The sequence below is a fragment of the Terrapene carolina genome, unplaced genomic scaffold, assembly GCF_002925995.2.
Source record: "Terrapene carolina triunguis isolate 2854851 unplaced genomic scaffold, T_m_triunguis-2.0 Scaffold95, whole genome shotgun sequence".
NCBI lineage: Eukaryota > Metazoa > Chordata > Testudines > Emydidae > Terrapene > Terrapene triunguis.
Window position 1 is genome coordinate 9217722 of NW_020664446.1, and position 24327 is coordinate 9242048.

The following is a 24327-nucleotide window of genomic DNA, read 5'->3' on the forward strand; positions in this document are numbered from 1 at the left end:
GGTGTGGGGTCCTTGCTCCCTCAGCAGGGAGGGGGTGGTGTGGGGTCTCCATGCCCGCTCCCTGCTCTGTCCCCCAGCAGGGGGAATAATGGTGGGGTGGGGGCTTTCCCCTCTGCTACCCTGTTTATTTCAGGGACTTACCTCCCCCACTCCCCGTTAAAGACACCTTCTCAGAAGCAGTGCCCTTAATGGAGCCAGTGGTCTTCATCATAGAAGATCAGGGTTGGAAGGGACCTCAGGAGGTCATCTAGTCCAACCCCCTGCTCAAAGCAGGACCAATCCCCAACTAAATCATCCCAGCCAGGGCTTTGTCCTAAAGATACAGTCACTGGCATCTGTGGGGAAGGAGTGATCCCCAACTCCTCTGCTCCCCGGCCCAGTCTGGCTGGCTGAGGATGCGGTGACTGGCATGCTGCTCCCAAAGAGCACTACGATTGAATTGGTTACCGGGGAGGAGGGAGCCTGGTTTAGCTCTTTACAGGAGAGCTGTGGGTTACCCCGCCACGCCAGGCTGTAAAGTCACTTTCTTTTCTTGTAAAGGCTGAGCTGGCTGCGGCACCTTTAAAAACAAAACAAACTAGCCACATCTGTATGAAAACCACTTCCGTTGTTATTTCTGATACTTTAAAGTGTGTGCTTTAAGACTTGTGTTGAAGGTGGATTGGTGTATGTTTAACTGTAACACTTGAGGTCTTTTTTGAATAAGTAATATTTTAGGCTATTTATACACTCTTTCCTATATAACTAGCACCTAGTATTTATATAGAGCATACTGTGCTATAAAAGTGTATGTATGTGTAAACCTTAGATGGAAACGGATCTTTTTACAGTACTACAGTGAGCACATGGCCACAAAAAAAATTATGCTGTAACAACAAGGTTTTTCAACCTTGAAATGTTCACATTTCAGGCTGGAGGTTTTCATGCTTGGTCTCTGCTCAAAGGGAGGAAAAAATGCTGTGAAGTTTAAGTAACATTTCTTTGGTTGTTTTTAGATGTGACTTCAGCCATTTTGCTGCAGTTTAAAAACATGGTATGGCATTAATGATTACTATATTTTGCTTGAAGTTGGGGAAGGGGGAAATACAGTTTTAGAAGTGATTGCCATATCAAGCATACTCAAAGAAGATCTTAAATCTAGAGATTTTTAGAGTTTTCTGAAGCCTTGTTCCTTATCTAACATCACTGCAAATTCTTGGCCAGGGACACATTGGGGTTTGTTTGCTTATGTTAACTAGTGGGACGGCTTGGATGCAGGTGATCATGAGATATGTACTTGGCTGATGAGTGCGGTTTAAATACCTACATAAATAGAAGTGTCTCATTGAAATATTCACAACTGAATGATCCAGAAAAGCTCCTTGTCTACCAGAGACCAGAGAAAATAATGGACTTGAGAAAAAACCAAGACACCACCTCCCTCCAAAACAAAGCCTCCCAGGAGCCTATGGTTTTTAGAGTCTTTGCAGCACTCTACAATGTTCTGCAAATTCTTAAAAAAAAAAAAAAAAAGCTCAAACTTAAGTCCCCCTGTTGTCTTGTCTACCTGTAGAGATTGTGAGCTCCCTGGGGCAAAGACTCCCCCCCCCCTCCAGAGTCAAGCACAATGAATACTTGGTCCTTGATTGAAGTTCATTGGTGCTACCATAATATAAATAATAATAGTAAAAAACTGAACTAGACAATTGTGTCAGTTGCCTTTCCAAGGAGGTTTTACAAGCCCAGTCCTTGGGTCCACTAACATATTGGCTATCTGGCCTGAGGAAGGGACACAGAGAGTAAGCCAGTTTGATTTCAGATACATAAATCAGGAATGACCCTGGAAGTGAGAAAATTTGTGCCATTTGGATCCAGGGTCCATGACTGTAGTACCTAAATCTTCTCTGGGTGCTGAGGCCTCATCTCTTCCATTGTTGGAGTGTTACTGTTGCTGAGGATGATTTGGGCTTTTAAGGAACTTATCTTTGTTGATATTGGAAGTTACCCATATAACAAGAAACAAGGTACCGAGTAGGTATCTGCTGATCTGTTGGTATTGGATACTCCTCTGTTCTGCCGGAACAAGCCAATGTAGGTACTTTCTCAGTGCAGGACTCTTACTTAGCTCTGAGGAAGTCACCACCACAGTAAGAGACTGTAGGGCTGTCTTCAGCAGTCTCCTAAGCCTCGAGCAAGTCTCCATTTTGAGAATGTTTTGGGGCTGCCTCAAACATAAATTAATATGTTGGAATTTTAGGGTTTACTCTGCAGGGCTAAGGTGGCATCAGTCTCAGGAGTATGAATACGCAGAAGTAATCCTCTTGAACCTCATAGTAGTTTTAAGTAATAGGTCATTAACTTAGTACTTACATAATGTTGATATGCATTACTTTGTTCATATTAACAACTCTGCACTACAGATCTTGTCTCTAAAGGCTCCATGAACCTATGGTGTGTCCGTGAGTGTTAACAATTTAATGTTCAACCTGTTTTGTTTTCTTAAGTGTGTTTACAGTAATTAAAGTGACACTGGAAAAATAGAGCCAACAGCAAGAGGCTATCTTTGTCTTAATAGTCATATCTGCTTAGTCTACTGGTCAAAACCAAGTATCATTGCTATGGAACAGAGAGCTGTGGAAGTGGGACCTGGATTTTATTTCACATCTATAATATTACTTACTTTTATCCCAGAATATTTTTTGTTATTGGGGATTACACAAAGGAGGGGAAAAAACAAGCTTTAAGTATCTGTTTGAGTTTGAATGCCAATAATACTAAAAATATGTAACTTTTTGTTAAACATGTTAACAGTCAATGAAGGTACACATTCTTCCTCAATTACGGTGGCTTACCCAGATGTATGATCCATGTGGTTCCCCTCTGTCACCCCCCAAAAAATCAATTTTGTGGCTATAACCTTACTTACTAAAAAAGAAAGTATCTGCTTGCATGGTAGAGGGAAGTGGTAATACAAGTAAGTATTTTTATCATTGATCAGTGGGGGGTGGTAACATTTCAAAGCATGATAGCACAACTTGCATGTAAAAGTGCAAATGCAGAGTCAGCTAAGGGGGGTATTTCAATTAAGTAATTGGACTAAGATATGAAAGATGTGGATTGAATTTCCAGCTCTGCCACAGACTTCCTTGGCAAGTAATTTAATCTCCCTCTGCCTCAATTCCCCATCTATAAAATAGAGAAAATAATACTTACTTTTACCATGTGTTTGTCTTGTATATTCAGCTGAGGCAGTGTGGTCTAGTTCAGTGGTTCTCGACCTTTTTTCATTTGCAGGCCCCTAAAAAATTTCAAATGGAGGTGCAGACCTTTTTGGAAATCTTAGGCCTAGTCTGTGGCCCCCCAGGGATACGCAGAGAACAGGTTGAGAACCACTGGTCTAGTTGGTAGAACTCTGGACTGGGATTCAGGGGAGATGGGTTCTGCCAGTGGCCTGCTGGGTGACTTTGGGCAAGTCACTTCATCTCTGTGCCTCCGTCACTCCCTCTGTAAAATGAAGGTAATGATACTGATCTCCTTTGCAAAGCCCTTTGAGATTTGCTTTAAAAAAATTAACACCAAGTTTGAGTGTATATATCTACAGTATATAAACTTAGCTCTGGATTTGCTGTGAGGCACAAAAGCTCTGATCTTCTTGTGAATGTGTGTGTGTGTAACTTTGAAAACTTTTTTTAATACATGACAAATTATTTTTCACTATATGAAGCTTTGGAAAATTAGTTTGAGCAAAATAGGAGCACATCATCGTGTGTCTAGACTGGCCTGTATTTATGACACGATGCTACCAATATGCTCTTTGTACAGATTTTCAGAACTTATACTGTTGTAGATGAATAATAAAGGTTTTTAGTTAGGAAATGTGAGGTAGTCCTAAGACTGATGTTGAATACTAGCATTACCAAGTTTAAGCAAGCCCATTTAACCATACTGATTTAAAAAAACAACCTGATATAGAGGGGTAGTGAAGGTAGCTATTAAAAATAAAAATATATAGCAAATGGAAGAAAGGGGGAAGTTGATAGTAATTGGATTGGAATTGTAGAAAATTCGTAAGAGATGCAAAGGGACACAAGGAAAAATCTATGGTGAGCAGTGTTAAGCACAATAATTACATATTTAGATTTTTATTAGGAACAAAAAGAATCCTGACAATTGTATTGGTCCATTACTAGGTGGAAATGCTATAATTAGCAATAATAATGCAGAAAAGGCAGAAGTGTTCAGTAAATATGAATTCTGTATTTGGGGAGAAAACAGATGATGCAGTCTCATATGTTGATGATAACTCTTTCCATTCTGCTAGTTTCTCTGGATGATATTAAGCAGAAGCTACTAAAGTTACACATTTTAAAATGAGCAGGTCCAAATAATTTGCATCCCAGAGTTTTAAGAGCTGTCTGAGGAGCTCACTGGACCATTAATGTAGTTTTTCAATACGTCTTGGAACACTGGGGAGTTCCAGAAGACTGTAAGAAAGCTAATGTTGTGCTAGTTTTTAAAAATGGTAAACAGGATGACCCTAGCAATTTATCAGTCTGTCAGCCTGATATCAATCTCGAGCAAGATACTGAGCAGTTTATATCAATTAATCAAGAATTGAAGGAGGGTAATGGAAACCAACATGGGTTTATGGAAGATAGTTTGACAGGATTTAACTGGATCCCATCTTTTTAATGAGATTACTAGTTTGGTTGATTAAAGATAATAGTGTTGACATATTTAGATTTCTATAAGGTGTTTGACTTGGTGACATTTTGATTAAAAAACTAGAATGATATAAAATTAACATGGCACACCTTAACTGGATTAAGAAATGGCTGATAGGTCTCAATGTAATTGTAAATGGGGGATCATCATCGAGCAGGTGGGTTTCCAGTGGGGCCCTGCAGGGATCATTTTTTTGGGCCCTACGATATTTAACGTGTCAGTGACCTGGAAGAAAACAAAGTCATCACTGGTAAAGTTTGCAGCTGACTGCAAAATTTGGGGAGCATTAAATTATGAAGAGAACAGGTCACTGATTCTGAGTGATCTGGATTTCTTGCTAAACTTGGTGCAAGCAAACAATATGCGATTTAATACTGCTAAATGTATACATCTAGGAACAAAGAATATAGGCCATACTTACAGGATGGTGGACTCTATCCTGGGAAGCAGTGATTCTAAAAAAGATGTGGTGGATAATTAGCTGAAAGTAAGCTCCCAATGTGACTCTGTGGCAAAAAGAGCTAATGTGATCCTGGGATGCATAAACAGGGGACTTGAGAGGTTATTTTACCTCTATACTTGACACTGATGCGACTGTTACTAGCCAGGGATGGTGCCCACAATTAAGAGGGATGTTGATAAACTGGAGAGACTGCAGAGAAAAACCAAAAGAATGAATAAAGGATTAGAAAACATGCCTTATAGTGATAGACGGAAGGAGCTCAATCTGTTTAATTTAATGAAGAGGAAATTAATGGGTGACTTGATTAGTCTGTAAGTACCAGTGTGGGGAACAAATATTTGATAATGCATTCTTCAGTCTAACTGAAAAAGGTATAACACAATCCAAAGGTTGGAAATTTATATTAAGAAATTCAGGCCAGGACTATACTACAGACCTATATCAGTATAATGGTGTTGCTCACGGGTGTGCAAAATCCACACGCCGAGCAATGTAATTATATCAACCTAACCCCTCGTGTAGACAGAGCTATGTCGATGGGAGGGCTTCTCCTGTCAACATAACTATCGCCTCTCGGGGAGGTGGATTAACTATGCCGACTTCGATTCTGTAGTGCTGTAAGTGAAGACAAGTCCTCAGACTGGAAATAAGATGTAAATATTCAATAGTGAGGGTAATTAACCACTGGAGTAGTTTACCAAGGGTCCTGGTGAATTCTCCATCACTGGTAATTTTTAAATGAAGACTGCAGGTTTTACTAAAAGATACTGTTCTAGAAATGTTTTGGAGAAGTTCTATTGCCTGTGTTTTACAGGAAGTCAGATTAGGTGGTCACAATGGTCCCTTCTGGCCTTGGAACCTAAGAATTAAAGTTAATATTTAGTCTGGAGGTGTAAATGTTATCCATCTCTAGATGGACAGCAGGACCGTCCCTACCCATACGCAAAGTACGCAGCTGCGTAGGGCACCAGGAAATCTGCATGCTGCTCCAGCCCCAGCCCCGCCCCCACTCCACCCCTTCCCAATAGCCCCCGCCCCGCCTCTTCCCACCCTGCTCCGCCCCAGCCCTGCCCCCACTCCACCCCTTCCCCAAAGCCCACGCCCTGCCTCTTCCTGCCCCTGCTCTGCCCCAGTGCCGCCGGTGATTGTTGGGGGGCGGTTCCTCCATGCCCCCCAAGCCAGCCCTGCTCCCCCTCCCCCACAGGGGGGCTACGTATGGCCCTAGAATAGTTACGGGCGGCCCTGACTGACAGTGCAGTCTCCTGATTAGTGTGACTGTGTGAGCTGTAAAGCTGAGGTGTGCTGGCACCCATGTCATGTTTATAGTCTAAGATGGGGTTCTGAACCTGAGGGTCATGACCCCCCAAAGAATATTACAGACAGATGTCTTTTCAAATTTTTGAAATGGAAGGTGGTCTCAAGTAGATTTGTGGGAGGTCCTGTATAGGGGAAAAAAGTCCTCCTCACTGGTGGTAGTTATTATAATAAATGTTAAAATTACTTTTCCTAGTTCTAGTGTTCTATGCAGTCTCTTTATTACTATTTAATTGTATTTTCCTTTTGTTTTAAAGGAGAAACACATCTGTAATGGAACATTCTACTAGGAAGAAGAAAATTAACCTCCTAAAATAGACGATCTTGATTCCCCTTCCTGAGTGAGCAGTACAAGAGAAGACTCTTAGCATAATAAGAGTGCTTCAGAACTGAATGATTGAGGTAATGCTGAAAGAAAGATATTTAAATGAGGTATTGGATGGCATGGGGAAGAGGACATTGCCTTACTCAAGGTTAATTGTTTGAAATTGGGGTATGACCTGAGAAAATTGGATTATACACAGAAATCACTATAAAAAGGCAAGTTTTGTACCTTCAACCACTGGTTATTCATCACTGTAGTCAATAAGTCTGTACTAGGCAAGTGAACTAGAGGAGAAAAATGGGGAGGGTTGATGTCATCTAATGTCACAAACTCGCCACTCAACAATAAAGTGTTTGCAGGACTGCAACAGGTGGAAAGGGAAGAGGAGAAGAGCCATTGAAATCTCATGGGAGAACTACACGTACCAATAACATTCACAAGACTACAAAGTGATTCATGAAAACTTTGCAGGTAAAAGTTTGTGATAAATGATGTAGCCAATATGTCTTTGTGTACTGCCCACCTGATTCACTTGCATATTGTAGTCTTACTGGCTGAAATCTATTTTTTTTTTTTTTTAAGAAAAGGGGAGATGCCATCTCTTTCAAAATCTCATTATTCAGCTATTTATAGAGATGAATGGGAAGGGAGGAGAGGAAAATAACAGTAATCTCTCTAGAAAGAGAGAACTTGTTCACCTTGGCCCCTAGCTAGCAGAATTCACAGAAAAAGGAGAGAGCAGAGTATTCATGAGAGAATACAGAAGTGAGAGCTTCTCAGGTGTGTGTACTTCTGTAGAATAAATGTATATGGCCTATAGATCTGTGTTTGGGTGTAGGGGAGCCAGTGAATTAGGATGCATGGTAAGGGCTTCTCCAGACTAGAAAGTTCTAATGCTTTAACTATAGTGGTATAGTTGAATTAGTACAACTCTCCTAGTGTGGATGCATGTATGGTGTCATAAAGATGCTTTAAACCCACATAGATAGTCATATATGGGAAGGGGAATAACTATACTGGTATGCGTCATCTTTACATCGGTGTAACTGTGCCTGCACTAGGGTTTTTACCAGTATAACAACTACATAGGTCAGTTAGGGGTGTGGTGTTTGTTTGTTTGTTTGTTTTTTAAACCAAAGTATACTGGTAAAACTTAAGTGTAGATTTGACCTTTGTCTTGGTATTACAGTTGTACACTGTTATCTGTGCTGTTTTATAAATGGTGCTCTCTGTTACATTTTCACCATCCCATGAATATTTTCACTAGTACCAGTAAGTTAATGCTAATTTAAAAAAAAATACCAGTCTTAATACTTGAATTTGGGTGAAAATGAATGTTGACTAGGTAAAAGACTCCTAATACTCTAATTCAGTCAGACTTTAGTCCACTGAAAAATCAAATGTATTTCTGTATTCAATTTTAATTGCTTTTACTGCTTTTTTTTTTTTTTTCTTTCTTTTTAGGCCTGAAAGGAAAGATTTCCGTTTACAGTCAGTTCAGTTGAAGTGCAATTAAACAACTATGGAAGTAGAAAATGAGCCGATATATAATGTTAACCCAACAGGTATATAACGTCTTTAGTTTTTGTATTTAAACTATTGTTTAATTGACACTGGAATTTCTTTTATTTGTAAATTGTATTGTGGTGGCTCTTTCAAAGATTCATAGATTCTAGGACTGGAAGGGACCTCGAGAGGTCATCGAGTCCAGTCCCCTGCCCGCATGGCAGGACCAAATACTGTCTAGACCATCCCTGATAGACATTTATCTAACCTACTCTTAAATATCTCCAGAGATGGAGATTCCACAACCTCCCTAGGCAGTTTATTCCAGTGTTTAACCACCCTGACAGTTAGGAACTTTTTCCTAATGTCCAACCTAAACCTCCCTTGCTGCAGTTTAAGTCCATTGCTTCTTGTTCTATCCTTAGAGGCTAAGGTGAAAAAGTTTTCTCCCTCCTCCTTATGACACCCTTTTAGATACCTGAAAACTGCTATCATGTCCCCTCTCAGTCTTCTCTTTTCCAAACTAAACAAACCCAATTCTTTCAGCCTTCCTTCATAGGTCATGTTCTCAAGACCTTTAATCATTCTTGTTGCTCTTCTCTGGACCCTTTCCAATTTCTCCACATCTTTCTTGAAATGCGGTGCCCAGAACTGGACACAGTACTCCCAGTTGAGGCCTAACCAGCGCAGAGTACAGCGGAAGAATGACTTCTCATGTCTTGCTCACAACACACCTGTTAATGCATCCCAGAATCACGTTTGCTTTTTTTGCAACAGCATCACACTGTTGACTTATATTTAGCTTGTGGTCCACTATAACCCCTAGATCCCTTTCTGCCGTACACCTTCCTAGACAGTCTCTTCCCATTCTGTATGTGTGAAACTGATTGTTCCTTCCTAAGTGGAGCACTTTGCATTTGTCTTTGTTAAACTTCATCCTGTTTACCTCAGACCATTTCTCCAATTTGTCCAGATCATTTTGAATTATGACCCTGTCCTCCAAAGCAGTTGCAATCCCTCCCAGTTTGGTATCATCCGCAAACTTAATAATCGTACTTTCTATACCAATATCTAAGTCGTTAATGAAGATATTGAACAGAGCCGGTCCCAAAACAGACCCCTGCGGAACCCCACTCGTTATGCCTTTCCAGCAGGATTGGGAACCATTAATAACAACTCTCTGAGTACGGTTATCCAGCCAGTTATGCACCCACCTTATAGTAGCCCCATCTAAATTGTATTTGCCTAGTTTGTCGATAAGAATATCATGCGAGACCGTATCAAATGCCTTACTAAAGTCTAGGTATACCACATCCACAGCTTCTCCCTTATCCACAAGACTCGTTATCCTATCGAAGAAAGCTATCAGATTGGTTTGACATGATTTGTTCTTTACAAATCCATGCTGGCTGTTCCCTATCACCTTACCACCTTCCAAGTGTTTGCAGATGATTTCCTTAATTACTTGCTCCATTATCTTCCCTGGCACAGAAGTTAAACTAACTGGTCTGTAGTTTCCTGGGTTGTTTTTATTTCCCTTTTATAGATGGGCACTATATTTGCCCTTTTCCAGTCTTCTGGAATCTCTCCCGTCTCCCATGATTTTCCATTTTATTATTTTTTTAATAAACCTATTTCTTTAAAGATCTTCATAACAAACTTGGAGAAATAATCTATTTAGAAACAGTTCTACTAACTATATTACATTTGCTGCGTGATGTATTTCTTTTAAAATTGGAATAATTCCATGCAAATAAAATCTCTGTTCCTTAGGAGTTCCTCTTTTCCTCCTGTTTGTTTTTGTTTGCAACATCCCAAGTGGTTGCTTAACTAGAATACTAGATGATAGTGACTTTGAAGTCATAATAATCCGATGTTTATAATTCCTGTCACAGCAACTAGTTATGATGTCACAAACACAGGAATGAATTCAGGTCAAGATTAAACAAGAGCAAATAAACTCCTTTGGAGCAGAGATTTTTGCTGTCATATAACTTTCCCTAGGATTAAAAGCAGAGGAAACACATAATAAGAACATTAACATAAGACTGGGAACTGGGTCAGACCAGTTGTCCATCTAGTCCAGTATCCTGTCTTCTGACAGGGGCCAGATGCTGCAGAGGGAATTAACAGAACACAGCAAGTTATTGAGTAATCCATCCCCTGTCATCCAGTTCTGGCTTCTGGCAGTCGGAGGTTTAGGGACATCTAGAGCATGAGATTGTGTTCCAGACCATATTGATTTATAGCTATTCGTGGACCTGTCTTCTGTGAACTTACCTAATTCTTTTGTGAACCCGATTATACTTTTGGCCTTCACAACATCTCCTGGCAATGAGTTCCACAGGTTGACCATGTGGTGTGAAGAAGTACTTCCTTTCGTTTGTTTAAAACCTGCTGTTTATTAATTTATTTGGGTGAGCCCTGGTTCTTGTATTATGTGAAGGGGTAACTAACACTTCTTTAGTCACTTTCACCACACCATTCATGATTTCATAACCTTCTGTTATATTCCCCCTCAGTCATCTCAGTCCCAGTCTTTTTAATTTCTCCTCCTATTACTCCTGAGGGAATTCTGCGCCAAAAAAATAAAAATTCTGCACACAATATTTTTAAATTCTGCATATTTTATTTGTCAAAATAACACAATATAATTGTGCTAGTTTCAGTTATTTCGATAATTTATTTCAAAATACATGTCAGTAAGTATGTCTGTAACAATACAGACAATAAAAAAGATTCAGGAAATGTTTTTTGACAAATAAATTCCTTACTAGGCATATTAGTACAAAAGTTTGAGTCAGGCACATGTGGCCTGGCACCCCCCACCCATTCAGCCCCTGACTCAGTGCTGTCACCCCATTAGCTCCTGTGTCCCCACCTCAGTCTGTCCCCCTGCTAGCCCTCCTGAACGCCAGTGCATGACCCCCCCCTCCCCCAGCAGCTGTATGTGCCCTGCTCTGTCTGTCCCTCCCCCGTGTCCTGTGCCTCTTCACCTGACCTCTGCCTCCTCCCTCTCTTGACTAACTGCTCCGGCTTGTGAGCCGGCTTCCCTCTCTTGTGGTGCCACAGCAGCCCCTGGTGGGCGCAATGTGTAATTGCAGTGACTCTCTCTGGCAAAATGTATTTTCTGCGGGGGTGGGAGGGAATCTGCAGGGAACATGAATTCTGCATGTGTGCAGTGGTGCAGAATTCCTCCAGGAGTATCATATGGAAGCAATTCCATACCCATACTTGTTTTTATTCCCATTTTCTGTACCTTTTCCATTTCTAATATATCTTTATTTGAGACAGGGCTACCAGAACTATTCACAGTATTCAAGGTGTGGACGTATCATGGATTTATATTGTGACAACAATATTTTTTTCTTATTATCTATCCCTTCCCTAATAGTTCCTAACATTCTGTTAGCTTGACTGCCACTGAGCAGATGTTTTCGGAAAATTATACACGATCACTCCAAGATCTTTGAGTGGTAACAGCAGATTTAGACCCCATCACTTTGTATGTATAGTTGGGAGTATGTTTTCCACTGTGCAGCACTTTGCATTTATCAACATTGAATTTCATCTGCCATTTTGTTGTCTGGTCACCTAGTTTTGTGAGATTCCTTGGTAACTCTTAGCTAAGTCCAAAGTTGACTGCGATCTTGAGTAACTTTGTACCATCTGCAAACTTTGCCACCTAACTGTTCTCCCTGTTTTCCTCATAACTTATGAATACACTGAATAGCACTGATCCCAGTACAAATCCTCAGGAGACCTCACTATTTACCCCTTTCCACTGTGAAAAATGACCATTTATTCCTACCCTTTGTTTCCTATCTTTTAAACAGTTACTGATCCACAAGAGGACCTTCCCCTCTTATCCCATGACTGTTTACTTTGCTTAAGAGCCATTGGTGAGGGACCTTGTCAAAGGCTTTCTGAAAGTCCAAGTACACTATATCCACTGGATCATCCTTGTTCTCCACATGCTTGTTGACCCTCTCAAAGAATTCTAATAGACTGGAGAGGCATGATTTCCTTTTACAAAAGCCTCTGTATTGCTAAACTCACCCTGATCATAAATTTAATAGAAGATGAACTGGTTGTACTTGCTCAGTAAGTACTATGAGTCTCAGGCTCTCCTTTATACTAGAAAACTGGACTGACTTAACTAAATTAATGGCGTTAAACCCAGTGTAGGTGCACTTTAAGCACATTAATTTTTGCTTAAATTGCTTTAGATTATCAGTTTTAAAATAAATTTATAGAAGCCAAGGTTAAAGGTTTCAAGTGTTTTTACATTAGTGGTTGTATCAGTTTAACTAGATCAATTTAGCTAAACTGGTTTACTTCTTTATTATGGGTAAAGGCTTACTGATATAGAATGCTTTTCATTGCAGTGAAACTATTCAAAAAAATCTTTTTTCTATTTGTACTTAAAGTATTTAAAATTTTTAATAAATAGTTTTAGAGAGATAAACTTCTAGTTACTCTTCTCAGACTGCACTTAATGCATTTACCCAGCTCTGTAGTGGAGGGCAAAACGATAGAGCTTAAAACATGCTGGTAATTGTGTATAGGCCAGTGCCAAAACTAATGCTTAATTGTTTAACGTAGTCTTAGTCTAATGAGGTGACTAATTCTCACTGCAGTCTAGTTGCTTACAGAATTATAAAGGTAAGCTGTTTGTGCACAAACGGGGAAAAGTATGTTCTCAATAGCCTTTGTTCAAATTTCTTTTATTTTTAAATAGTCATTTTAGCGTTGATAGTAAGTATGTAATGTTTCAGCATTGCAACAATGTGCTGGCCCTTCGAGGTTTAGAAGTACTTCTGGGAAGATTTCCATATTACTGATCTACAGACTGAGACCAGAGTTGACTGTAACGTCACTCTTGTCACGCTGCCTGATATACAGCTAAGAGTGCCAATCTCAGGTCATATTGCCAAAATACAGGGCATGTACTCCAGGCAGGTGGTATATTCTATCACCAAGCCAATAACAAATATATACTTTCAAAATACTATACTAGTTATTATTAAGCCAGAGACAGGCCCCTTCAGGCACTCTAGCCCCTCATGCACCATCCAGACAACCAGACTTCTGTGTTAAATGACCATTAGAACCAGAAATCACATATATTAGGTTCTTCCAACTCCAAGGAGACAGACATCCCCCCCCCCCCCCCCCCCCGATCAACATTTACTTTCAGGATCTCACCAAATACCACGCTGCAGCCAATCTTTAGTAACCGAACTAAAGATTTAGTAATAAAAAAGAAGCGTTATTAAATGGTTAACGTGAATCGTATACATTACAGCTGATTTCAGAATTTGTAGATCAGGATAATAGGAGTGATGTTAATCTGCCAGTTTTGTAAAAAGTTTCTCTGGCCTCTCAAATATCGGGGGTCCTCAGTCCATTGTTCAAAGCTTTTTTTGTTAGAAATCACAGTCCAGAGATGTGGAACAGGAAAGAGGCAAAGAAATGTCACACTCTCCAATTTATACCCCCCAGTCCATGTGCATGGAAAGTTACCGTCTCAAACGTGGAGTCGGGGATCATATGTTCTATGTGCCTTGCTGAGTCATGAGGCGTCCATTGTCTACATGCTCTCTGAGGCATCCTCAGGAAGAGTTGATTCTCTTTAATGGCCTATCAATCATGGCTGGCTGGCTGGCTGGCTTTGATGTAAATCTGTCTTGGGCATGTTACCCAGGAACACAACATGTTTGAGATACAAACACATAGCAAAGATTCATAACTTCATACACAATGATAATACATAAATATAAACAGGATAACAATGTTCAGCAGATCACAACTTTTCCAGTGATACCTTACAAGGCATACTTTGCACAAGATTTGTTGCAATTGTATAACAGTGGTTGCCACAATAGTAGAGGGTCACCTTCTTTTTATACAGTCACAACTCTCCCTTCAGTAGTGAGGACAAAGCTGGCTCAGGGTAATTCTCATCCAGTCTCTTCCTGAGAAGCAAGAGAGCAGGGATCGCTAGGAAGAGTAGTTTTTTGGTGGCTGAGTTGTAGACCTGGGCTGGGGAAGGACATTATGGGAAATAAGGGTGTAAGTAAACCCACCTTTTATTTATTTATTTATTTATTTATTTATTTTTCTCCTTAGTTATATACAGTTCTGTTTTACTTTATAAAGATGTTGGGCAAACTTATATAAAGCCCAAGTTAGGGGGAATATCTTTCACAGACAAGGGTCTTGTTTTTTTGTTTAGCGTGTTTCCAACATGAGAGGAACCATTTTTAAGTAAGGAATTAGTGGGAAAGTGTGACTTGCAGTTAAACGGTAATGCAGCCATTCCATTCTAACCTTCAGATCTGGAAACACTAATATCTCAGCATTATTTCATTGATTCTGAAAAGAAACACTTGCATCAAGCTTTCTTCATTCTGAAATATGTAAATTTATAAACTAATGATCTTTGACACCGGCAGATACTTTGAAGTTGGAATTGCTTCATTACGGCATTTTGTTCTCCATTACCTTCCATAAAACTGCTTAGTTTTGAAAATATTTCAGTTCTGAGAAACGTAGCCAAATGGAAATTGCCAGGTAGTATTTACTATAATGAAGTAATGTCACTTTAAAAAAATTGTACATGAATTTTGTGCATGTGGAAGTGCTAGATTGATAGCTGGGAAGTTTAAAATTTTCTGTTCATCCATAGAACAGGTTAAGTATAGGCAGACATGTTTTCAAGAGTCTGTTTTAAAAATAGAAAAAATGCTAAGGGCCCCACTCTGCAAACCTTCAGCATGTACACATAGATGGAATTCTATTTTAAAAACTAAAGTCTGAGCCTACAAGCCTTATTATTGGGTGTAGCTCTTACTTAAGAGTGTAGTCCCATTTACTGCAATGAGACTATATGTAGGTGTAAGCATTGCGTCCAGGAGTGTTTGCAGAACCAGCCCAATAAAGTATAGTGAAAGACTTCCTATTTTATGCCGTTGCATCTTGGTGAACTTTAAAAATAGTTGCGTTACTGCTTATCAACCGGTAAGTCAGTTCTTCATTGGTGGCATGCTGAGAAATTTCCAAGTGTGTGCTCTTGCAGTTTATTATCTCTTATTTCTATTGCAGCCAGTGGTACTCTATGAATTTTACTTACGGAAAATGGATATGTTTTACTGAGTTCGAGAGACATTATAAACCCAAGTAGCTCCATGCTTGTTTACAGAACCTCTTTACTTGGTTTATCTATTTGTAAAATGTTCATTCAGTTGCTCTTCACCTACCCACATACATGTTCTTTGGCATGTAGCTTAGGAGAGCTTTATTTCCCATTATGCCACTGCACCGGCAATGGAAAAGCAACAACTTTGCCTTAAATAAAAGTAACTGGAATGTGGTCAGGTACTTTGGTTCAGCAACCTTACATCTAATATTTCTTTTATATTACAGGTTTCCATTTTAAACATGTAATTTTTTAAAATCATGATGAATATTTTGTATAACTTTTACGATAACTGCTTAAAGCAGTAACTAGATTTTTCTTTGTGTCTTTTCTCTTTTGAGAACTTGATCATCTAAGTGACACTCCATTTTCTGGTGAGGAAGAAAATGGTGGAAGTGAGGAAATAAAGACTGAAATCAATGGAAATTGGATAGCTGCATCTTCCATTAATGAAGCTAAAATTAATGCTAGAGCAAAGAGGCGGTTAAGGAAAAATTCTTCTCGTGATTCTGGGAGAGGAGACTCTGTTAGTGATAATGGAGAGGCACTGAAAATTGGAGTCACTGCACCAACTAGTCCAAAGGGAAAATTTCTGGACAGACGATCCCGGTCTGGAAAAGGAAGGGGACTACCAAAGAAAGGTTGGTGTAGCCTACTAAGAAGGGTCTCTGCTTATGGGCTTTTGTCTAAAGGCATGTTTTTCCATTTGGATTATCTTCTCCCTAAACAACCTTTTCCGTCTATCCTGCCATTCAGTAGTTCTTTTTATAATGGTTGGATGGGGATGGCCACAGCAGATAGCGATCTTCAATAATGGATTATGGTGTACACACATGCATTATTCATTATACCAAGCACAATCAACTTATTTCTTTAGTATACTACATTGTTGTTATAATGTACAGTACAATCTACAGATCTTGAGGTTTATGATGGAATTTATATCTGGGATACTCCCTTTAATAACTTAAAGCACAATTATTTCAACCTTCAGCACTCTTCATGCTGCCTCATGTTGCTTACAGTTTCCTGACTCAAGTGGTGCAAAGCCCAAATGGCTGGGAGTTGAAAGATATTATGCAAATACTTCTGCATATCCCAGAAAATCTGAGACTTACACACACATGCCCGAATGAGGCATGATAGTATGGAGATATTTTGAGATCAACCTAGCATTTACCATAAGCTGGCTATCTTTTTTTTTTCACTTTTGCATGTTTTGCTAGGTGGTGCAGGTGGCAAAGGTGTTTGGGGTACACCAGGGCAAGTGTATGACGTGGAGGAAGTGGATATTAAAGATCCCAACTACGACGATGACCAGGTGAGCAAATGTTTTGTTTTATACAGTGCAAGTTTGAGATGGAAATAGCCTTTTTATTCACTGTAATTGATGCGACATTTGTAAAGGCTTGATCCTAAAGATGTTAAACACTGGCTCTGATAAAGTGTATGCTTAACTTTAAGCACATGAGTAGGCCCATTCACTAGCAAAGAGGTTGGTGTAGCCTGCTAAGGTGGTCTTGATTTGTCTAGTGGGACTACTCATGCTTAAATTAAACCTATGCTTCAAGTGCTTTGCTGGATCAGGGCCTTAGCACCTTGCAGGATTAAGCTCTAATTCTGTAAAAACTGATCGACGTTCAAGAAAAAATGTTTGTTTCTCAGTACTTTAAATTGCAATTAAAATGTATATTTTGGTAGTTTTTTCTTAATCTTTTTATAAAAATGCCTACATTCTTGTATTGGTTTTACTACAAAACTAGTGTTCATAAATCATCAGGGTCTCTTACTACAGTAATATTTTGAAGTGTTAAGTTGGTATCAACAGAAGTGAAAACAAATTCCATTTTCAGTATTTAGATACTGCTAGTGTTGGTACTGATTTTTAAGGTGCCTATTGCATATGGATAAAAAGAATAGTAGATAAATCAGGTTCTTGACATATACTTTATAGTAAAGACACAGAGGTACAACTGCTAAGTACGTGTGGTAGCTTTTTCTCTTCTTTGTTTTAAATTATTAGACATGAACACTAAATGCTGCAGGTCTCTGAAGGAGTTCAAAGCCAGTACACCTTTCAGTTTTTAACTCTTTCTGCAGTTGCTCATTGTACAGACTCTGTGCAGTTGGTAGGGGGAAAAACTGGTCATATGGTCCTATCTTCAGTATTTGGGTATGAACCAAGATAAAATCAATTTCAATGTGGAACACTGTGGCTTTTTAATACAGTGGTGCACATCAAATCTAGGAAATCAGCTTGATGCACTGCTTTGAAGGTAAAATATAGATCTAATGGCTGAAGTCAAAGGATTCTTTAACAGATGTTGACACCACTGCCCACGCTGTGTGTCAAAGCTTAAGGGGGCGTATCTTGACAGCTGAAAAGAGATGCATAAAGTAGTCACTGTTGTATCTTGGCCCTCTCAAATAGCGCATAGTAGCTTGTTGAGGGTTGAGAATAGATAGTCTGAGTCTAAGGCTACAGACAATATTTAAAGAGCCTAGGACAGAGGTCCCCAAACTCTGAGGTGCAGAGGAATGTTCGAGGGGGCATGGCGGGGCTCGGGCCAGCCCCCACAGTGGACGGGAGCACCACCTAGCCCCGCTCTGCTCCAGCTCCAACCGTGGCTCTGTTCCCGGCCCCAGCCCTGCCCCTAGCTGTGGCCCCAGCCTTGCCCCCTTACTCCTGTCTGTGCCCACCCCCGGGGGCCGGGAGTGGGGCCATGGCTCCTGGGGGGTGGGTGTAGACAGGGGTAAAGAGGGGGCATTACCGTGAAAAGTTTGGGGACCACTGGCCTAGGATAAGTGTGTAAATGTCCACTCTCAAGTGTGGCTTTCCCTTCCAGTGCTTACAGTTGAATGGGTCATAGGGAGTTGTAGACCCAGTTTAAAAAAAAAAAAAAAAAAAAAAAAAAACCTCCAAACATTTAAAAATCAAGCCGAACTGCTGAGTCGGACACTTTAAGTACTGTCTTACCAAAGCTGCTGCTCTTAGTTTATGAAAGACACCGCGGGATGTGTTTTTTCAGACTGTTAAGTACTGGTTTCCTCTTTAGCTTCCCCATTAGGCAGCACCATGTTACACTTTTTGTCCAAGCTGTGATGGTTCTCTTGTACATGGAGGCTGCAGTACCCCTTTGAACTACAAATGAATATCATATGCAGTGTGCAGCACAGACTCTGTCATGGTGGTCCAGGACACTAATATATCTATTCCTCTCACGCCTCCACCCAGACATAACCTGTTACAGAACTGTCCTTCCATCCCATTCCTTCCACACTCTCACACCCCTACCTATCTACTTACGTACGTCTGAATATTAGCATGTCAGTCCAGGAGGAGTGGGGAACTGAGGGATATGGAGGAAGATTGGCTGTGCTGGGGTTCTGGTTCTTAAGCTTATATTGCCCTACAAGGTCAGGCTGCCCCGTGGCCAATTGCTGCATGATCTCTTCCCCCTTTTGTGAGTGCTTCTAACTGACTTTACCAAACACCCTGAAAATTAAATGCCAAGTCCTTTTCTTCCTTAACACGTTTTACATGTTATTGGCGGTCTGGCCATGTAGCTGTTTTGAAAAACAGGCTGCTTCTTTATTGGGGAGGGGAGAGTAGCTTGTGGGGAAAGATGCAAGGTGTCTGGTTAAGCTTTTGCCTTTCTGCAGAGCTGGATATGAGTTTGTCTCCTTCCCTTCTATGTATGGTACACGAAAATTTTGTTTCTAACAGTATGGTGCCAGAAGAATCCTAGGTGCTTACGATGTTGGAAGTTCTAATGTTACTTACTAGTAAATTCAGCTTTTATATTTTTGGGAAATGTTATCTTTGTTCTAGAACTGATGAGTTTCCACAAACTGATTACAAAGGCATGATGCAGTCATTGCTGATAGAAATCTTGGCTGCAAGTACCAAAGAGTTAATGATTTAAAAAGCATTTAAGCTCTGCAATAAAGAGAGCAAGAGAGACGCTGCTGCTGTTCAGATGTAGTATCTGATTTCTTTTTTTTTTTTAAACAGGAGAATTGTGTCTATGAAACTGTAGTTCCACCTTTGGATGAAAGAGCATTTGATAAAACTTTAACACCAATGTTACAGGAATACTTTGAACATGGAGATACTAATGAAGTTGCGGTATGTCTGACAACTTGTATTTTTTAAAATATCACACTTGACATGGGAAGTCACAGCCAGTTACAAACGAGATTATAGAAGTGCTGATATGGAAATGCACAGTTAAGGCACCCAAACAACCTTCCTTCTGCCCTTGTAGTGATTATTTGAAATTTTTTTATTAAATCTTTTAATTCTTTTTTTTATTAATTGTTAACTTTTTTTTTATTAAAATGTTAATATATTTTCTTCAAATCTTATTTAGGAGATGCTGAGGGATTTAAATCTTGGTGAAATGAAATACAGTGTGCCAGTGTTGGCCGTATCATTGTCATTAGAGGGGAAGGCTAGTCACAGAGAAATGACATCTAAGCTCCTCTCTGACCTTTGTGGGACAGTAGTGAGCACAAGTGATGTGGAAAAATCATTTGATAGACTACTGAAAGAACTACCTGAATTGATGTTGGATTCTCCCAGAGCACCACAGGTATGCCTACAGCCCTTTGCACCAGATCTTTGACTTTAACCTCCATGGTTAGTGTCGTTCAGTTAAACTGCTTCATGAAATAAAGTGTAATGTATTTTTGTGGTATTATCACTTGTATGCTGTAGCTCCCTTCTGTCTTACCACTCCCCTTCCTAACTCCCAGATCAGTGTTTTAATTTGAGAAGTTTCCCTTTTTGTTTTTTTTAATTTGTGTAGCAAAACTAACCCTTATTCAAGTAGTGTTCCTATAGATGCCCCACTTCAGGTGCGCATGTGCTCCGTTTACCTCTGATCAGACTTTTTGTTTGTAGTAATGCCCGTTTAGCCCTCGCAGGCACTCCAGATATTCTTGTGCCCCATTCCAAGGATACATGAAGCTGTGCAGGCAAACTGCCCTCCGTTCCTTCTCAGCTGCCTGATGGCCTGAGACAGAGCTTCTAGTGTGCACACTTCAGCTTTGCTCTAGCTTGGCCTCGAGTCTTTAGTTCAGTTTTAGTTCTTTTGATAATCATACTGTAACGCAGAGGGTCTCCTGTTCTTTGCAAACAACTCTTATCTCAACCTGACAAACACAGGTCTTGGAGGGTATTTATTATTCATAAAGAGTAGCATGGTAAAGTATCTACAGAAAGCCCTTGTCAAGATTCAGAATTGTTGCAAGCTGTACGTACATGTAATATTTAAGGAATAATATATTTATATAGAAAGTATGTTTTATAGACTTGAAGTAAAAGTTAGTCACTAAGGGACAATATGTCTCTGTGGTGTCCCATTCAAGCAGGAGGGAGTTGTCATGCCACCCTAGTTCGTTGTTTAGCCTTGCTCCATCCTAAAACTATCAATGGGGGTAAAAAAGGAACATTACAACAGACAAAACCTTACAAAGGCTCAACCTGTCTATGAATAAAGACAAAAGACTGATTCAATATAGGAGAGAGAGGAGAAAGATGCTCTTCCTCCTTTCAGTGAGGAGACATCTTGGGGAGCAGGGATGTTCTCGTGAAAAATTGGATCCTGGTTCCTGTGAAGCCAGACAGCTCTTCAACAGACTGAACTTGGCAGGGAAAACCTACTTTATTAAATAGGCAAGGTAACTGTTAATAAGCATAGACACAAATTTGTAGGTTTTAGGATTTTGTTTTGTATTCATTTGTTTCCACCACTCTCCGGTTCCTAGTTAACTCTGAATTCTTTTTTAAGTAAACCTACTTTTGTTTTATTGTAAGTGCTCACATATGTTGTGTGTATTTAAAAAAAAAATTGTTTTTACAGGAACAGTAGTTTGAGGTAAAACTAGTGAACTGGGGTACACTGCTCCTTTGGGGGCAGAGGATCTGGGATTTCTTTGATTAGCCAGTGACAGGGGCTGGATATCACAGGGAAATGATTCAAAGGGACTCTGGGGCTGGGGTGCACCTGTTGTTAACCTGCAAGGGAAAAACAGGGCTTGAACAGCCCAGAGGAAAGAGCTCCCTAACACCACCATTCAAGCAAATACCCAGTTACCACAAGCAAGGCTTCGTTATGTTGCAGGCAGGTGGGTAACAAGGTGACTCTCAATCCTGGGTACCTAGAGACCCATCACACATACCTCTTAAGTTTATTTGGGGGGTTTGCATTTAATACCTCTCCCCCCCAATTCTGAGGGGTTTGCCTAAGGGGTCATTGTCGACCAGGTATTCCAGTATCCCTAGGTTTCAAGTGTATCCCATATCTGTTGTGTGGGGGATACCCACATCTCAGCCAAGTGCAAGACCTCAGTTTCTAAAAGTAGAACTAGGAAAAAAATAGATTAAACTTTGGCTCCTCGTGATGGAATATTGCTTCTGACCAGCCTTGGATCCAGGCCTGGATACCACCCCTGCTGTCAAAAGAGCTTCGGTCACTATCAAGATTGACCATTTTGGACTTTTTTTTTATTCTCATACCATCCTCACCACTAAAAAGAGTTGTGAGGGTTGTTGTTGAGCATGGCAGACAACATCCTACTAAGTCTACACTGTTCAGTAAAGACCAGAAGCGCCTCAACCTCTTTGGGTGTAAAAGCTACTCCTCTGCAACTCTCCAGTTTAGAAAAGAGAATTATCGGTCTCTGCTGGCAAACTATGATCACATCAAATATAGCAAATTCAATGCTTTTTTTTTTTTTTTTTAAATGATCATCTTTCCTTCAGAACACGGGAACAGTTCTAGGCTACCATAACTGAGGGTCATCTCTCAGCGAGGACTGTCTTGCAAACTTCCCTACATGCAGTTGACACTGCAGCTTGTTCCATCTCGACTGCTGTTGTCATGTCGAGCATCTTGGCTGCAGCTGTCGGGATTGCCTAAGGAGGTTCAGATTACTGTAGAAGACCTTCCCTTTGATGGACTGACGCTTGAGTGAGTCCACCGACTAATCCTTGCACACCTTTACTGGATTCAAGGGCCACACACAGGTTTTGGTGTTTATATACAACTGCAGATAAAAGAAAATTTAGCAGAGCCCAAATGAGACAGAAATCCCATCTGGTCCAATTCTTCAGCTTTCATAGACCAGCCAAACTGCCTAAGAGACCAAGATATCAAAAGAAGAGGCCCCCCCACTATGACCACTAATATCGCCCAGCCTTGTGTCATCATTGAAACCTCAAATTTGGTGGTGTGGTTGAGGGTTCAGAACATCTCCATCTTGTTAAATGTACCAATGGCTTCAATTTGCTAAGCAGCAATCTGGGCATCAGTGCACACTTTCTCTGTGCAGTGCATCCTGATACATGCCTCTAGATTGGTTGTTGCTATTGTCACGGCAGTCCTTTCTTCAGTATTGGATCCAGCTCCAAAGCCCCCTCTTTCTTCAAGGGATACCACTCAGGAGTCACCTGAAGTGAAGCCCCCATAGGCCAATATTCAAAGAAAGAAGTTGCCCATCTTGTGCAGTAACTGGAATTCTTCCTCTGCCTTCCTTCCCCTTTGCTTCAAAGAATTATCTTGCGTGACTTCATGGTAGAGAAGGAGCTGAGGGTGGCTTGCCTGCACAGCTGTGTATATCCTTGGTATGGGGCATGAGGATGACAAGCTCATGACTAGGTCAAATGGGCACTGCTATCTAAAATCTCTGATCAAAGGCACATGGGGTCTGTGTGCACCCAAAGTGGAGCACCCATAGGTGAATAATTCCAGCTACTACCCAAGGTGAATAACCTCCACATTTTAAAAACAAAACCCAAATAACTATGTAAGTTAAAATGTCTATTCAGAAATCATGTTGAATTCAGTGTCTCAAAAATATTTTTCTTCTGTTGCAGTTAGTGGGCCAATTTATTGCTAGAGCAGTTGGAGATGGGATTTTATGTAGTACTTACATAGACAGCTACAAAGGCACCGTGGATTGTGTCCAGGCTCGGTAAGTGATTGCTCTTTGTAGTTAGTGTGTGTATAGGTCAGTTTTTTTTAAATCCTGAGCAAGCAAACCAGTAATTTGGTATTTTAAAATAAAGTGGGTGTGGCCACTCTCTTCTAGTATAAAAACAAGTCAACAACAACAACAAAAACCCTCAAAGGAAGCCTGTCACAAAAAAAACGCCCCAGACTTGTAAACCAAGAAATACTAAATGCTTCTGGCAAACTCAATCTTTAGTATCTAGTTGAATCTGTTTAACTCGGGCAGTAAACTAAATTTGACTAGCATTTTTGCAAACTGAATTCTTACAGTTTAACCTTTCCTCAGCCACTTGAAAAGAGCTTACTAACTTATATTTAAGAAAAATTCTGATCAAATCAGAAACTATTAGGGAGTATTTTGCTTTAGAAAAAGACTGTATATGACCAGTAGGTTAATACAGTGTCAGGAGAAGCAACGTAAGGATTTTGTGAAATAAACAAACAAACTCTTTTTGCTTCATGCTTAGTGCTGCACAGAGAGTGTCAATCCTTCACATTCTCAGACTTTATCTCATCCTATGTGGATATGAGGACTCAGTTTCAGAGTCAAAACTGTTTGAAGGAGCAGCCTATGTGCAAGGGGTGGGAGGGAAAAGAGAGTTTGAAAAATTACCCTCAGATTTTGGATACATCATTTTTTGTGTACAGTGTTGACCTTTCAGGCTTGGTTTTCGGAGGTGTTGAGCACCCATAGCTTCCATTGACATCAGTTAGTGGTGTTGGTACTTAGTACCTCTGAAAATTAGGCTACTGTTTAGAGCAACAGAGAGTCCTGTGGCACCTTTAAGACTAACAG

The 24327-nt window shown here is 40.2% G+C and overlaps 1 protein-coding gene across 2 annotated transcripts in view; it reads left to right on the forward strand.

The window, feature by feature from the left end:
- The window catches only part of PDCD4 (programmed cell death 4), a 24029-nt gene extending 461 nt beyond the window's left edge, over positions 1 to 23568 (forward strand). The window contains exons 1-9 of one of the 2 annotated variants that reach the window (XM_024204652.3): positions 5808 to 5820; positions 6739 to 6883; positions 7166 to 7277; positions 8271 to 8371; positions 15855 to 16154; positions 16740 to 16834; positions 19529 to 19642; positions 19887 to 20108; positions 23396 to 23568. In XM_024204652.3, the coding sequence (XP_024060420.1) occupies positions 8329 to 8371; positions 15855 to 16154; positions 16740 to 16834; positions 19529 to 19642; positions 19887 to 20108; positions 23396 to 23497 (876 nt within the window). In that variant the 5' untranslated portion in view covers positions 5808 to 5820; positions 6739 to 6883; positions 7166 to 7277; positions 8271 to 8328 and the 3' untranslated portion in view covers positions 23498 to 23568. Of the gene's footprint in view, positions 1 to 5807; positions 5821 to 6738; positions 6884 to 7165; positions 7278 to 8270; positions 8372 to 15854; positions 16155 to 16739; positions 16835 to 19528; positions 19643 to 19886; positions 20109 to 23395 lie in introns of those variants that run through there. The other variant, XM_024204651.3, reaches the window with a different exon arrangement.
- Positions 23569 to 24327: the final 759 nt, after the last annotated feature.